At 49.1% G+C, this 13,057-nt stretch overlaps 1 protein-coding gene across 3 annotated transcripts in view; it reads left to right on the forward strand.

Annotated features, from left to right (window-relative positions):
• The window catches only part of RANBP10 (RAN binding protein 10), a 69,562-nt gene that overhangs the window by 48,492 nt on the left and 8,013 nt on the right, over positions 1-13,057 (forward strand). For 2 of the 3 annotated variants that reach the window (XM_059153076.1, XM_059153077.1), the window contains 4 exons: positions 2,871-3,038; positions 8,473-8,495; positions 10,427-10,611; positions 12,878-12,990. In XM_059153076.1, coding sequence (XP_059009059.1) covers positions 2,871-3,038; positions 8,473-8,495; positions 10,427-10,611; positions 12,878-12,990 — 489 coding nt within the window. Of the gene's footprint in view, positions 1-2,870; positions 3,039-8,472; positions 8,496-8,692; positions 8,711-10,426; positions 10,612-12,877; positions 12,991-13,057 lie in introns of those variants that run through there. The other variant, XM_059153078.1, reaches the window with a different exon arrangement.

A 13,057-nucleotide genomic window follows, 5' to 3' on the forward strand; every position in this document is an offset into this window, starting at 1 on the left:
GACTGGGAAAGCTATTTGAAGGGGCTGCTTTGGGAAGTAGACCTGCTTGCCAGCCTGTCAGGCTCGCCTACCCTGTGCAGGTCCTGGCTTGCCATAGCCCTGTGGGCTCTACTCCTTTTCCTTAGCCAAGCAGGCAGACAGGCCCTCTGCAGTTCACACCCTCTGGTGCCATCTGTGCCCATGCCTTTACCTTCCCGGAGTGACCTTTTCCACTCTTTTCCCTGTACAAAACTGTGGTATACTTCAGAGGTCTCACTTTTGCTCTTCCTAGTTCTACTCAACATGTACGGAGGCCCTAGTCAGTGCAGTAAGCCAGGAAAAAGAAATAGAAGACATGCAGAGTAGATGGGAAGAATGCAACTGTCTTTATTCTCAGACAATATATTTAAAAATCCCAACGAATCTTCATAAAAGCTACCAGAACTAATTGGTGTGTTTAACAAGGTTGCAGGAGACCAGGTGAATATATAAAAAGTCCAATATATGTGTGTATATGTTTAATAGCTTTATCAAAATAAGATTTACATGCTATAAAAACCACTCATCTAAAGTATACACATCAGTGATTTTTAGCATGTTCACAGCTGTGCAACCATCATCTTCATCTAATTTTAGAATGTTTTGTCACTCCAAAAGAAACCTTGATCCTATACTCCCATCCCAAAATCAATTATATTTTGATGTAATAGCAAAAAACAATTGGAAATTGAAATTTTAAAATAACATTTAGAATAGCATGAAAAATAGAGTAGGGAAAAATTGGTCAAAACCTTGTTGAGAGAAATTAAAGACCTAAATAAGAGGAGAGATATGCCATGTTCAGAAATTGAAATAATCATTATTATTAAGCTATCTATTCTCTCCAAATTGATCTATAGATTCAACCCAATCCCAATCAAAATCCCAGCAGTCCTTTGAAAAATACTGTTAAGGGGTTCCTGAGTGGCTCAGTGGGTTAAGCCTCTGCTTTCAGCTCAGGTCATGATCTCAGGGTCCTGGGATTGAGCCCTGCATCGAGCTCTCTGCTCAGCAGGGATCCTGCTTCCTCTCTCTCTGCCTGTCTCTCTGCCTACTTGTGATCTTTATCAAATAAATAAATAAAATCTTTAAAAAAAAAAAAAGAAAAGAAAAGAAAAATACTGTTAAAAAAATGAATAGACACACCACACCCTGGGAAAAAATATTTGTGAAACACATAAAAGGATTTGTATTCAGACTATATCTAGAATCCTTAAAGCTTCATAAGACACACAGCCCAATTTTAAAAACTGGTTAAAGGGGCGCTTGGGTGGCTCAGTCAGTTAAGTGTCTGCCTCCGGTTCAGATAGTGATCCTGGGGATCCTGGGATTGAGCCCTTTAACTGGCTCCCTGCTCATCAGGGAGTCTGCTTCTCCTTCTGCCCTTCCCCCATCTCTTTTTTCATAAATAAATAAAATCTTTTTTTAAAACCTGTTTAAGGGACGCCTGGGTGGCTCAGTTGGTTAAGCAGCTGCCTTCGGCTCAGGTCATGATTCCAGCATCCTGGGATTGAGTCCCACATTGGGCTCCTTGCTTGGCAAGGAGCCTGCTTCTCCCTCTGCCTCTGCCTGTCACTCTGTCTGCCTGTGCTCGCTCCCGCTTCTCTATGACAAATAAATAAATAAAATCTTTTAAAAAATGATAATAAATAAAATAAAACCTGTTAAAAAAAAAAAACCTGGTTAAAAATTTGCATAGTTCAATAGTTTTTCTAACAAACTGATGATTCAGTGTATGAAAAGATGCTCAAAAGATCCTTGGTAATTGGGGAAATGCACAGTAAAGCTGCAGTGACATTGAAACTACTAATACCTACTAAAATGGCTAAAAGAGTAAGAAAAAAAACCCCACCATCTGACCATAACAGGTGTTTGTGAGAAAGTGGGCCTTATACATTGCTGTGAGAATGCAAATAGTACAACCACGTAGGAAAAAATTTGGCAGTTTGTTATCAAGTTAAACATACACTTATTTTATGAGCCAGCAATACCACCTCTAAGTATTTATTCAAGAGAAATGAAAACATATGTCCACACAAAGGCCGTATGTAAGTATTTATTGGCTTTATTCACAATAGCCAAAGATCGAAACAGCTCAAATGTCATCAACTAATGAATGGATAAACTGTGTCATATCCATATAATGGAGGACTACATCAGCAATAAAAAGAAACAAAATACTGGTACACCTAAACAATGTGGGTGAATCTCAAATGTGTTGTGCTAAGTGAAAGAAGTCAGACACAGGACCCTCTGTGTTCTGTGATTTCATTTCTGTGACATCCTGGAAAAGGTGAAACTTTAGGAACAAATTGGATCAGTGTTGCCAGGGACTGGGGCGGGTGGAGTGGAGCTGACTGCAAAGAGGCATGAGGGAACTTGGAACAACGGTAATTTCTATGTCTTGATCATGGTGGTAACACTTGTTAAAACTTGCTGAACTGTCCATTAAAAAGGGAGAATCTTATTACATGTAAATTATACTTCAGTTAAAAAATATGTTTAAAAACCCCTCAAAGGTCAGTTTAAGCCCCTCTCCTTCATAACATTTTCCCTGACCGCTTCCTTGTCATACACATGGCCTTCTGGTAAGTCCCTTCCAGGTCACTCATGGTTTTGGTTCTTGTTAACCACAGCTTGGGCCCCTTGATTGCTTCAGCTCCTCAAGTGCGTTGACGTGCTGGACTCCCTGCTCCTTGGGCGTAGCCCTACCCCTGTCCACAGCCGGCTCTGAGAGGCCAGGAGTACTGACTGAGGTGGTAGCAGGCTGGGAACAGGAGCTCAGACCCAGGTGGTGTGTCTGGCTGACTCAACTACCTCCACTCACCTGTTGTTCTTCTCTTCCTCCACAGGTTGGGATAAACATTCCTATGGTTACCATGGCGATGATGGGCACTCATTCTGCTCCTCTGGCACTGGCCAGCCCTATGGTCCCACATTCACCACAGGAGATGTGATTGGCTGCTGTGTCAACCTCATCAACAGCACCTGCTTCTACACCAAGAATGGCCACAGCCTTGGTGGGTGCCTAGGGGACCTTAGAGGCTATACCCCATAGAGCCACATTGATTGGTGAGCGGCCCACAGGCAGGCTGGAACACCAGAGCAGGGTCACTGATCCTCTGCCGAGCTCTGGGGAACTGAAGCCGTTTCCAGGCATTGGAGCCCTGTGAAGTGAAGGGAAGGTAGCGGAGGTGCTTCTTCTGTTAATCCATCCATTTAGCAGTATTTGTCAAGCCTAGGGTTGGTGCTGAGAAAAGACCAGGGTCATGGTCATGCCCCGGCCTGTGTAACACTTGGTGGAGTTGGATTTGGCCTTGGTAAGAAGTATATACCCGCCGGTGGTAGTGGTTTGCACGTGGGTGGCCTGGGTCCTGACTTTGGCTGGCCCTTCCAACGTGCAGGATGCTGGTTGCTATGGAGCAACAAGAGGTCTGCTCTCGTATGGGAGGTAAACAGACAGCAACAGATAGAGGTAACAGATAGCAACCTGGACAGAGTTCTATTTAAAAGGGTCCTTCAGGGTCACCTGGGTGGCTCAGTCGTTAAGTGTCTGTCTTTATCAGGTCATGATCCCAGGGTCCTGGGATTGGGTCCCCCATTGGGCTCCCTGCTCAGCGGAAAGCCTGCTTCTCCCTCTCCCATTCCCCCTGCTTCCGTTCCCTCTCTTGCTGTGTCTCTTTCTGTCAAATGAATAAATAAGATCTTAAAATAAAATAAAATAAAAGGGTCCTTCAATGCAACTGCAAAGGAGAGACTGACAGGAGTGAGGGAGGGCCTGGGGAAGAGGTAGATAACCTAAGGCAAGGTCGTGGCGATTGGTTCAGGCCATGGGGAACAAGCCTGACAAAGGCCAGGGTGGCCCAGGAGGGTTTAGTGACAGATGGGGTGCACTAGCAAGAAGAGAGGATGGGAAAGAGGCTGGATAGTGGTGCTGTTAGCCAGGATCAGGAAGCTGGGAGGAGCAGCAGTCAGTGGGGAGTGATGGGGGCCCTGAAGGATCTCTTGGAAGAGCAACCCTGTACATGTGGAGAGATTTAGGATAAGAGCCTGGGAGATAGGGAGACATTGGTTATTGTGGTGTCTTGCCCTACTGAGGCTGACTGGTATTTGGTATTTGACTCTTGAGTGAGAAGAGCCCTTGGCCAAAATGGCCCTGAGGTAGTGCCTAACTGCTGGGCCTGCCTGTTTGGATTTGCAGAGGTCTCTGATCTGGCAGAGTCCTACCAGCTAGGCTGGCCACAGGCCTTGCAAGAAAAGGGAATTGGATATTTTACTTAGAACGTAACTTGTAGGGGTGCATGGGTGGCTCAGTTGTTTAGTGTCTGCCTTCGGCTCGGGTCGTGATCCCACGGTCCTTGGTATCGAGCCCTGCATCAGGCTCCCTGCTAGGTGGGAAGCCTTGTTCTCCCTCTCCCACTTTCCATGCTTGTGTTCCCTCTCTCACTGTCTCTCTCTGTCTAATAAATAAATAAAATCTTTAAAAAAAAAAAAAAAAAAGGAACCTAACTTTTAGGAAGCCTACATCCCCTGGCTTGAGGGGCAGTAAGAAGGAGGCAGAGATGACTTCTGTGTGGGTTCTCCATGAGATGAACATCAGCTGAATTAGGCTGCATGAGTGGGAATTGGGTTTGCTGGTGGCTGGGACTGAGAGGCCAGGAGTCAGCATTTCTTTTCTTTCTTTCTTTTTTTAAAGATCTTATTTATTTATTTATTTTTAAGATTTTTATTTATTTATTTGACAGACAGAGATCACAAGTAGGCAGAGAGGCAGGCAGAGAGAGAGGGGGAAGCAGGCTCCCCGCTGAGCAGAGAGCCCGATGTGGGGCTCGATCCCAGGACCCCGAGATCATGACCCGAGCTGAAGGCAGAGGCCCAAACCACTGAGCCACCCAGGCGCCCCCTTATTTATTTATTAGACAGAGAGAAAGTGAGAAATGGAACACAAGCATAGGGAGTGGGAGAAGGAGAAGCAGGCCCCTTGCTGAGCCTGACATGGGGCTCGATCCCAGGACCCTGGGATCATGACCCTAGCCGAAGGCAGACACCAATGACTGAGCCACCCAGGCATTCCAGGAGTCAGAATTCCTCAACAGGACAGTCAGATGCCACTGCCCATAGTGGGCAGCCAAAAGCATAGCATAAACCCTGTAGAGATGACACAGGTGCACATCCGGAGACATCCTCTGAAATCTGTAGCCACCTGGCTGTGGTTGGTGGTGGCACCCAGCTGGTGAGCTGGCAGCTAAGGACAGGGTCTCAAGATGGCTTCTTACACCCACTTTGCTCTCTGACTCCGGCTATTTCCTGGCTCTTGTTCTGCTGTTAGAGTCCCAGGGGCTTCAGTTGTGGCCTCTTTACCCATGTCCCTCTTCCCCTGTCCCAGTCTCAGTCTTTGCTCTGTGCTCTGGATACTTGCCTTTGTCACATCCCTCCAGGTTGTCCACATTTGCCTGGTACAGGGCAATGGGATGAAGTCCGGGGCATACCCTGCTGTCTTCTCTCCTCCTTCATCTCTCTCATCTGGGCCCTGTGGGCATGCCAAGCCCCCAGGCTCTTTGTCAGTCAGGTACCTAGGTCTGTAAGGAGCTCTCAGACACCTTTATGCCAGCCCAAACCCTCACATTGTTTTTAAACTCTTATCTCCCACTTCCACCTGTTTTATAGACCTCATGCAAGATCTCACTCATTTAGGAGGATATTGTTTATTTTTCCAACCTGTCAGGATCGTCTGTGATCTTGCTTGTTCTTTCTCAAATATTTGATAGCCTTGTCAGCACTGTACTAACCTAAAATTTGATAAACATGTTTATGTATGTTTTCATCAAGGTCTTGAAAAAATATTCGAAGAGAACAAGGCTGAGATCTGAGTCCTTCAGGGTGTAGCTATTTAAGAATCACTTAATTATGGTCATTTGAAAGTCTTGTTTTTCTGTCTTGGCCACATCGATATTACTGAGACCTTACTGAAAAATGTATGGCCTGTCCCCTGCATTTTCTAGATCACAGAATTTAATGGAAGGGCAATGAACTTGGATTAATAGACTACTTGGTGAATCTTCTAATGACCTTGTTTCCTTTCCATAAGCCAGCTTATCAGTAATGTGCTTTAGAATCTCACCTGGGATCAGTCACTGCTTTTTAATCTTCAGAACCCGAACCCTTACCTTCTCCCCTTTAGAGAAGTAGAAGGATGTTTCTTCCCTCTGACCTCCCCCATTCCTTTGCTTTCTTTGCTCCATCGTTCCTCTGTCACGGCGTTTGCCCTTGTGTCAGTGGTCAGTTGTCTGTGTCATTGTTAGTTGCATGGAGCGGGCAACACTTTGAGGTCCTGGCTCTTGGGAAGTCTTAGCAGATACTTGATGGAAGGATAAATGAGCAAATGAATGGAGACAGGAAATGATGTCTCACCTACAAGGGGTCCACACATTTACAGTCATTTATACATCCATGTGCTCTTAGAGGCTTTATACCCTCAGCCTCATTAACCCCTGACCTATGTCTGTTTGGCTCAGAGTACTTTTTATCAGCAAGTTTGAATGTTCTGTTTGTATCCTGGATCTTTGCCTGACTTTTTCCCAGATCTCACCACATTGGCCTTGTGGAGGCTCCCAGAGACCTGCAGGTCTGGGGGAGCCATGTTGTCCTTGTCCGGCGCAATAGGGGGTGGAGTAACCTCTATCCTCATCTTCCTGGAAGCACCTCAAGGCCTTGTCCTTCCTGAGTGCCATTGTGAGGTAGAGCTAGGCACGCCAGGCTGGGTCTTCCCCTGCCCAGAAGTGTGGCACTTGCCTCACCCTGTGGCACAACTGCAGCCAGCTTGTACTAAAACCTCACAGTTTTGGAAGCAGTTCTTATAGAGGTATCTCAGTTTCTCCTTTCTTTCTTGAAGTGTCAGGATTAGTGTTACCCCCTTATTTCAGATGGGCTTGGAAAGATTGGGTCAATTGCCACGGTCACACTGCAGATACTGATGGAGTCTGGACCTCCTTCTGCCGGGGCCCGTGGGTCTTCTGCATGAGCAGAGAGTATAGCAGCTGCAGCCTGGCCACACTGAGCTCTGCACGGGCAGCTCCTGTGCAGACCTGAAGGGTGGACGTTGAGGTCTTCTCCTGGATGCAGAGGGGCTTCCAGCCTCCGCTCTGCCAGCTCTGTGACTGCCACTCTGCATGTGGGGCTGAGAAGTGGCTTCAGGCAGGCAGATCGTGGGGTTTGTGCACTTCCCTCACTCAGGAGCAAAATAGCCTGGCAAAGAATGTAAGCAGTTACTCTGCACGTTGGTTTTTCTTTTGTAAACTAATGTTCAAGACTGTATACACCTTCTAAGCTTGTTCTGAGGATAAAATGGTTCCTTGGGAGGCCCTGAGACCAGGACCCAGCATAGAGCAGGCGCAGGGTATGTGCCAGCTGCCTGACAGGATTCTGGCCTCGGGTTCACTGGGAGACCTACCATGAAACCCTCACCTGTTCCTCTCTCTTTCTGGGTTTCGATTTCTCTTCTGGGCAGGAGTTAGGGAAGCTGACTGGGACCTCTAAGGAGTGGCTTGGAAACTTCTCAGTCCAAAAGCTCAGGAGCTTCTAGAAGATATAAGAATTTTCAAAAAATGGAAGGGCTGTGAGTCCTTGGAAGGCTCACCTTTCTCCATGAGCCATTGCTCGATCTATAGAACATGAATGCTCTGGTGGATAATTTGAGGTGCCTGTTCTGCTCACATATTTGGGCAGCTTTTCTCATCTCTCACTTCCAGCTCAAGGCCGAAGAACCTGGAAGCAGCCCCCTCCCTTGGCAGAAGGGTCAGAGGGTAAATAGGCCCCTGTTAACCTAGGATTTGTCAACTTGAAAGCTCTGGAGACTCTGGATGGGTGTTGGCTGGAGATGGGCAGCTGCCACCCTCCCTGTGTCCACTTCTCTGTCAGCCTAGAGATGATGTTGGAGCCTCGGGCTAGGAAAGAGTCTGGGCGTACCGCTTCTGCTAGTTTTATGACTGTTGGCAAATCATTTCACCTCTGAGGCTTACATTCCTCATCTGTAAAATGGGGATAAGAACGCCTGCTCCCGAGAGCTGGTATACAGATCAGATGCAGTGATGGATGGAAAAGGGCTTGGCGTATACAGTAAATCTCCTTCAATACCTGTTGGATCAAAGGAAGGATCAGGCCTGCGGAGGCCTCAGGGTACATTATTTGGGTTTAGTCCTTCCTGGCAGGCTTTTTCACTGAGAGAGTGGAAGATGTGTGGGCAAATATTCAAGTATTTGACTTTACTTCCAGCAAGGCCACCCAGCAAAGGGAATACCAGGGTCTAAACCTACCAGGCCCCAGCACCTGCTTGGCCTCTACTGTAGGAGAGATGTGTGCTGACCAGCCCCTCCCCAGGCATTGTGATGGACCCTCTGCGGTCCCACAGACGCATAGGAGACCAAGTGGCCTCATTTCTGTTCTTTCCTTCTGCAGGTATAGCCTTCACAGACCTCCCGGTAAGTACTATTGGTGGGTCTCCTCCCTCTGGGCTCTTGGGCGCTGACTGGGATGGAGCATGGTGGAACCTGCAAGTGCAGGGTGTGGAGCCTGGCCCTTTCCCCAAACAGGGATGTATGCTGTGCTGTCAGCTTGAGAGTACCAGTAGGGGTATCTCGTGGCCTTCCTCTCTCTCCAGCAGCAAGGCCTGCTCTTCCTCCATGACTCTTAGCAGGTGACAGTGATTTGTGGCATTTCCAAAGGCAGCTGGGGGGATGGTTTGGGTGGAGATGAGGGTAGCTCCATGGCTCAGCCGGTCTGGGCCAGTTCTGTGTGCCTTACAGCCAGTGGACTGGTGTATATAGAGCATCGTTCTCAACTGTTAGGGAGCCCGGTCCTGGTGACTGCTCATCAGAGATTCCTAAGGAAGGCTGCTATCCTAGGGAACTAGGTCTGCTACCACACAGGGTATGCGCGAGCCAAAGAGGTGAGCTTTGTGGGGTTTTCTCTTTTTAGAAAAGGGTGAGGTTTCCTGTTGGCTTAGTTCACGGATCATCCCCATCTTCTGCACCCCAGTCCTTCATTATTATGAGTCATCACAGATCTCGTCACATGCAAGGCCTCCACCCAGACTGCTGGGAGTCTGGCAGGGCTCTGTGCGCCCTGGCTGGGCTCTGGAAAGAGAAGAGGTTTGCTGACTCTGGTGATTGCCTTAGGATCTGGAGCACCCCTGTGATGCCCTGGGAAAGGCCCTTGTGATCTGAGTGGCCTTCTGAAGCCCAGACTGCAGCACTCAGGATCCTGTTAGAGACTCTTAACTTTGGATCAGAATCCTTCTGTCCCACCTGGAAGGCCCAGAGAGGGGCTTTGTTCCTAGGCAAAGAGAAAGACAGGAGAATTCTGGTCTCAGCTAGGGAATGGTCTAGTTGTGGAGATGTAACATGAGATAAGCAGACATGAATATAGCCAGTTGCCAAGTGCTAGGAAGTGTACGGCTGCTGTAAGGTGGGCAGTGTCACCGAGGGTGGTGACGGTCAGGGAAAGCTTGCTTGGGGCGGGTAGGCTTTGCCTATGGTATGGAAGTCTCAGGATTCAGAGCTTGTGGCAGGCTGAACCCAGCATGCATAAAGACATAGGCTATTCAGGAATGACACATGGCGTGAGGATGGAAAGTGGAAGAGAGGACGGGGGCCCAGTGACAGTGGGGAGGTGGCCAGCAAGACACTGTTCGGTAGCAGCAGGGAGCCACAGGAAACAGTGAGTGAGGGAGTGATCTGGCAAAAGTTGGCTATGACAGGGGATAGAGGGAAAGCAGGGAGCCCCACCACACATAGAGGGGCATGCCCACACCTCACTAGGCAGAAGATCCTCCTCTTAGTGTGCCTTTGACAGGAGGGACAGTGGCCTCTCTTTACCCTTTGCCAGCCTCTGGGGGTCCAAACCACCTACCCACTTTGGCTAAGCTGTCTTCCTCCCCACCTTCCTTTTCTATCACCTCATCCCTTCCTGCCCTGTCATACAGCCTTTTTTTTTGGTGGCAAAGGGATCCTTGGTCCAAGATCATTTGGAAAGGAGCCATTGTCCACCCATGTATCAGATCTTCATGGGCATCCCTGTAGCGTTGTGGAGCTTGGTCTACCTCTGTGTGCCCTGCCTGACCCCCAAACGGGGACCTTGGATTTTTGGGGAGCGCATAGCCTCTGATGCAGGCACTTTGAGCCTGGCTTGCTTTTCTTTTGCTCTCTGTCCTTAAGCTTTGGGGAATGGTGTCTCTGGTAAGGAGGTGGGCAGAATGTGACTCAGCCCTGCCTCCTTCAGCCTGCAATTCTTTCAAAAGCTGGAGTAGTGGCCCGCAGGAGCCAGCGCCTTCCCTCTCTGCACCAGAGGTAAGGCGAGGCCCTGCTGCCCCACTGCCCTCAGGGCCCAACTGACATTTCATTCTCCTCTTCAGGCCAACCTCTACCCCACCGTAGGCCTGCAGACACCAGGGGAGATTGTGGACGCCAACTTTGGGCAGCAGCCCTTCCTGTTTGACATTGAGGACTACATGCGGGAGTGGCGTGCCAAGGTCCAAGGCACTGTGCACTGCTTCCCCATTAGTGCTCGGCTTGGCGAGTGGCAGGCGGTGCTGCAGAGGTGAGTTCCCCACTCCTGCCCTTTCCAGCCCTGGCCCATCACAGGGGCTTCACTCTCCCATAGGCCCCTGTACTGCTTCAAGCTGCTCTTATGAACTCCAGTGGGTAACCATTCTTTCTGGAAAGCACTCTTGGGGTAACTCTGCCTGCAGTGGTCCTCCTTCCCTCTTACCAGATGAGCAGCTTCTGCTCAGTTCTCCAGATCTGTTCCTAATTAAGCCTTTGCTCCCTCACCTGGGTTGGAAGGCTCTGCATGTAGTTATCACCAGCAGAGCTGCTTTCCTTCTCCAGGTCATTCTGCGGAGGATGTACTAGGATGCCCGGTAGTCTCTTCGTCGGTGGACTTTTTTTGCACCATAGGGAGTATCCATCATGCTGTGACTCTGGCCTGAGGTCATCTCTCAGGGTCATCATCCATCTAAGTCCCAGGCATCCATGGCAGTGATGGCTGGAAGAGAATTCTCCTGAGGCCAACCTATCTGGCTCTTGGATGATTAGTTTTCAGACCATCCTGGAAGCCAGGCTTGCTGAGAATCTGAAGGGAGGTGAGGTTTGGGTCTCTCTTCTCGCCAGCTGCAGGCCTGAGTGAGACAATAACCAGGACCCACTCTGCCAGAGGTGGGCTAGCTTGTTAGCTTGACTCACGAGTGTGGGCAGAGAAGGGCTGGGCTTCCACTAGCCCTGATTATTGGCCTGCAAAGGCACCCAGGTAGCAGGGTCCCTTGGGTGGGGTTGGGTTGCACACTGGGTTCTTCGTGCAGTCTTCCTTTCTTTAAGGATGGGTATAGAGGCAGCTAGAGGCGAGGGGTGCGGCGGGGATTATGTGGCCAGGTCCTTAGAGCCACACTGTTTTGGTTTTAGCGCTCAGAGCTGTTGAAAAGCTCTTCCTTGGACAGCTGGCCAGTACAATGCCAGTCCCTGAAGCAGGCTTGCTGGGATAGGCAAGGGGAGAGGTGGAGCTTCCCCAGCCGTGTTAGGGAGGGAATGATACTCTCAGCTTGCAGTGTGTTTGGACGTGTGCGCGTGCCGGTGTGTGTTCATATGTGGTGTTTGCCAACACCTACCCGCCTTGGTGGGGGGTTATTTCCTCCGTTTTGCTTGTGTGGGCAACCCTTTTGTAAGTAAAGTGCTTTTCATATTTAAGATTATTTTCTTGGTGTCCTTTCAAGAAGTGGGATTAATGAGTCAGTGGACCGTATATATTAGTGGTATCTGACCTGCGCGTGGACTCCTCTGAACCATGTTTTGTCCAAAATGTTTGCCCTTGTGTTCATAAGTTATCTTTATTCATAGTATAATATAAATACATAATTTCATTATCAGAGGTTTATTTCACTGATGGTGCTAGGCACTTTCTATGTGTCATCTCACTTAACCCTTAAAACACGAGGAGATGCACAGCTGAACTTCTGTGCCTTTCACATTGGTGTTTGGCAGTTACAGTAATGGTGTCGGATACATGTTATACCAAGGTACTCAGGTCTGTGGACATCTGATGTGAGGGCTCACCCTTCTGCTCTCCGTGTGCGTGCATGCACACAGACACACATGTGCCACCGCTGAGCCAGCTGCCGGTGCAATTAAATGGCGACTGGGCATTGCGCTTCTCCAGGCCTTTCCCCAGAGGCTGTGCTCCTATTGGCCTCTTGGTTGCCTATTTCTTGGCTTCTTGGGCCCCTGGCTGGGTATATTGTGGAGTGACTTGGGTCATGGGCTAGCTGCCCATCAGCCACTAGAGCCAGCACTCCTGAGGGCCAGGTTCACCTGCTGAACTGGAATGCTTATGCTGGGCATGTGGGGCCGTCTACAGAGGAGCTGCTGTGTGTCTGGAAGGCACACACACGGCACACATCGCCTCGGTCTGGGCAGCTCCTAGACCACTTGGCTCTGAGAGACTGTCAGCCATCTCTGGGCTTGCCACAGTTCACAAGAGGCAGCCGCTGCTATAAGGAGACGGTACGTGCCTGTGCGTGTATTTTTGTTATCATACTCGCCTGCTTGTGGACGGCATATTCCAAAGAAACTGCAGCCCCTCCTCCAAGCTGTGAGGACAGCTGTGGTGACTAGCTCCTCCCTAGCCTGACTGCGTGAGCGCTGGGGTTGGAGAGTGGGTGTTCCATCTTGTTGCAGCCTCTTTATTCTCATTCTGTGAAGGCTGCACCTTCACATATGTAAGGAAGCCCAGATAGGGAGATAGTTTGTTCCATCAGGTGATCAATGAGAAATGCAGTTCTAGAGTGTCACTGTGAGCATTTCCTTTCTTCTAGCATGGTCTCATCTTACCTGGTGCATCATGGGTATTGTGCCACAGCCACGGCTTTTGCCCGAATGACTGAAACCCCGATTCAGGAAGAACAAGCATCCATAAAGAACAGACAAAGTAAGGTTGATTTTCCTCTCCCCTCTCCCTCCTTCCCTCACCCGTCCCTAACTCTGCTCTCAGGCTC

The sequence above is a fragment of the Mustela lutreola genome, chromosome 16 (genome assembly GCF_030435805.1).
Source record: "Mustela lutreola isolate mMusLut2 chromosome 16, mMusLut2.pri, whole genome shotgun sequence".
Taxonomy (NCBI): domain Eukaryota; kingdom Metazoa; phylum Chordata; class Mammalia; order Carnivora; family Mustelidae; genus Mustela; species Mustela lutreola.